This window comes from Microtus ochrogaster, linkage group LG7_11, assembly GCF_000317375.1.
Source record: "Microtus ochrogaster isolate Prairie Vole_2 linkage group LG7_11, MicOch1.0, whole genome shotgun sequence".
NCBI lineage: Eukaryota > Metazoa > Chordata > Mammalia > Rodentia > Cricetidae > Microtus > Microtus ochrogaster.
This window is the reverse complement of record NC_022032.1, coordinates 19,854,124-19,857,014: the sequence shown is the minus strand read 5'-3', so window position 1 is coordinate 19,857,014 and position 2,891 is coordinate 19,854,124. Positions and strand designations below refer to the sequence as shown.

General features: G+C 46.8%; 1 protein-coding gene across 1 annotated transcript in view; it reads right to left on the bottom strand.

Annotated features, from left to right (window-relative positions):
- The window catches only part of Cenpu (centromere protein U), a 25,924-nt gene extending 24,275 nt beyond the window's left edge, over window positions 1–1,649 (bottom strand). Inside the window, exons 1-2 of the mRNA XM_005362651.3 lie at window positions 1,598–1,649; window positions 67–115 (exon numbers count right to left, since the gene is read on the bottom strand). Coding sequence (XP_005362708.1) covers window positions 67–115; window positions 1,598–1,638 — 90 coding nt within the window. The 5' untranslated portion in view covers window positions 1,639–1,649. The remainder of the gene's footprint in view (window positions 1–66; window positions 116–1,597) is intronic.
- Between the last annotated feature and the right edge of the window lie 1,242 nt (window positions 1,650–2,891).

Below are 2,891 nucleotides of genomic sequence, written 5' to 3'. Positions count from 1 at the left end.
CACCACCACCTGGCATGATTTTGTTTTCAATGGTTAAAAAAAATAATGTTAACAAAGACTACTTACGTGTCTCCTAGAATGTGTTCTTCCCAGAGCGTTCTTTGATTGCTTTGCACTATTAAAACACAGACAACAGAGTTAAAAGAGAAAATTAAAAAATGTTTTAAGTAATTCGGGAAAGCACTATAAGCTGTAATTCTTCCCAGGCAATCCTTTCCCAACTGTTCTCTTCATCAGTGCTCACCGAGCAGAGCAGACACCATGGCAACAAAGGAAGCAGAATGGGAAGGGGCGTGTGCTCAACACCCCACTTTGTAAACCATCTCCACTGTGTGTGTTAGGTTACAACACAAAGGGGATCTTCCTATCAGTTGCAATAAGATGCTTTCAAAAGGCAGCGCCGGGAAGAGAACTTTCCCAAGACTTAGTCTGCGCATCTGCGTGAGGACCTCCTATACTCTAACCCTGGTTCTCAAATTTTAGCTGATGTCAGAGCTGCCTAAAAGGCTTGGGCTGGAGATGCAGGCCAATGGTACACTTGTCCAGCACACATGGGCCCTAGGTTTCATCTCCAGAAATGAAGTTGGGGGCTATCCATCGCTGCTCTGTCTAGCTGGCTGGTTAAAAACAAATTGCCTAAAGTCACCACACCCCCAATATTTGACACCACAGAAACTCTCAGCTGAGGCTAAGATTTCTCATTTCTAACCAGTTCCCAGCTTTAGCCGATTCTCAGACTGACAGAACATTTGATCTGTGATAACTACAGACTACAATTCCGGGGTTCAGAAAGCTTAAGTGACTTCTGACTGCCCCCCATGACGGAAGTAGGTATGAAAACCAGGTACATAGCTGCTTAACATAAACTCTTTCCTGTGTTTTCTTGTCTGTGCTCCAAAAACACAAAGAAATTTCCTTCTGGTTTGGCTGGCCTAGAGCACCTTCAAACGATGGAAATCCCTAAGATAACCACCTACACAGTCTCTGTTGTACGCGCCGGTGTTTTAGGAGTGAAGAAGGAACAGATTTCACGAGGCTCAAGCCTCAAGATGCTGAAACAAAAACAAATGGCTTAGCAGATTTTCTGAACATTTCCCTAGTCAGCCTGACTTGCAATCTTCCCCTGCAAACCGAGTGTCTTCGGTACCTACAAACACCATCTTTCACAGGCAATCTTCCCACGGAAGGTCTCCTACCCAGCAGAGGACTTTTTTACCCAGATCCCTACCAGGTTTTGGATGCGCGCCAGACACTCGCAGAACATCCTTCGCCAGGAGATCCTAGACCCAACCTTCCAGAGCACAATTTGGTGACCTCTTTTGAGATGCATTTGTCTTCATAATAAAAAGAGGCCTGACGCATCCTGTATGTGCTTTAGGCATTTAGGTCATCCCAAATACTAAACAAACGGCTGCTTGGTCCCTCTCTAGAGATCTGGTTTGGCTGTAAGGTCTGTGTTGCATCCAGCTTGACCCCTGGGACTGTATCCCCCTCCCCAAGACTCTAGGGCAGGACCTGTGGGAACCGAGGCCGGGTCGGCGAGTCTCTGAGACAAGCTGAGCCCGTCCTGGGAGGCGTGCGGGGCGGCTGCACTTACCCCGGGGACCCCGGGTATCTCAAGCTTCTCCGAGCCGCCATCCTACCGCTCCCGACACCCCAGACTGCCAAAATTCGCGCCAAGCTGGAGCTGTTCGGAGCAGCCAATCAGAATCTAGTCCTGTCTCTGCCCCGACACTTCCGGGGCGGGCCCAGCCGGCTTCCAGGGCAAGAGCATGGCGAAGACCCAGACCTGGATTACACGCTGCAGCGGAGCGGAGTTCCGACGCGTACCGCTGAGCTGCCACCGCTCTGTTCCTCCTACACCAATACCGCTCCAGGGTTTCGGAAATTCGTGGGCGGGGACATGACCCGGATGTGCGGGTGAGGGTGGGCCCGAGCCGCTCCTGGACTTCCGGGAGGCTTATTTGCTTGTTTTGGGGATGATTGTCGAACGCCTTGCTTTGAGAAATGCATGTCCTGCTTTTAGCTCCTTTCCGCAGCGAACTGTTGAACTTGATTATGTTATTGGTGCTCCTTTTATAAACAGGGAGGATCCCTTCTGATCCCATACTCATGATTCTTTTTTAAAAATCTCTCTTGGTGCAAAAGAATGAAAAATGAACTTAATTGGATCAAAGACGTAAGAGCTAAAACGGCGAAACTCAGAAGGAAACTGAGTCAAAACAATGGTCTTGGGCAATGATTTTTTTTTTAAATTTATGTGTATGAATGTTTTGTGTGTGGGAGGGAGGGAGACCGACGTACGTGAATGGTCCCTGTGGAAGTCAGAACAGAGCATCGGACACCCTGAAACTGGAGTTACAGATGTTTGTGAGCCACCATGCGTGTACTGAGAATCGAACCCGGGGTCTTCAGTAAGAGACTTTAAACGTCTGAGCCATCTCTCCAACTCTGACAATGATTTCTTTTTTTCTTTCTTTCTTTCTTTTCAAGACAGGGTTTCTCTGTGGTTTTGGAGCCTGTCCTGGAACTAGCTCTGTAGACCAGGCTGGTCTCGAACTCACAGAGATCCGCCTGCCTCTGACAATGATTTCTTGATTAACTTAAAACACAGCTGGCTATAAGTGTAGAGATGGGGAGGAGGGGATAGATGGTTGTACAAAAAGGTGGATGTATTTAATTCCACCAAATCACAAACTTAAAAATGATTAGAATGAAAAAAATGGAATGTCCACTTTTATGTTACATATTTATCACAATAAAAATATGCATACAAAGGAATATAATATTGTAAAGGTAAAACACAAGCACCCATATTACTGAATGAGGTCATAAAAAGTTATAGCTTCAGACTCTTCTTTGAATGGTGTCCTCTTCTTCCCAACCATAAC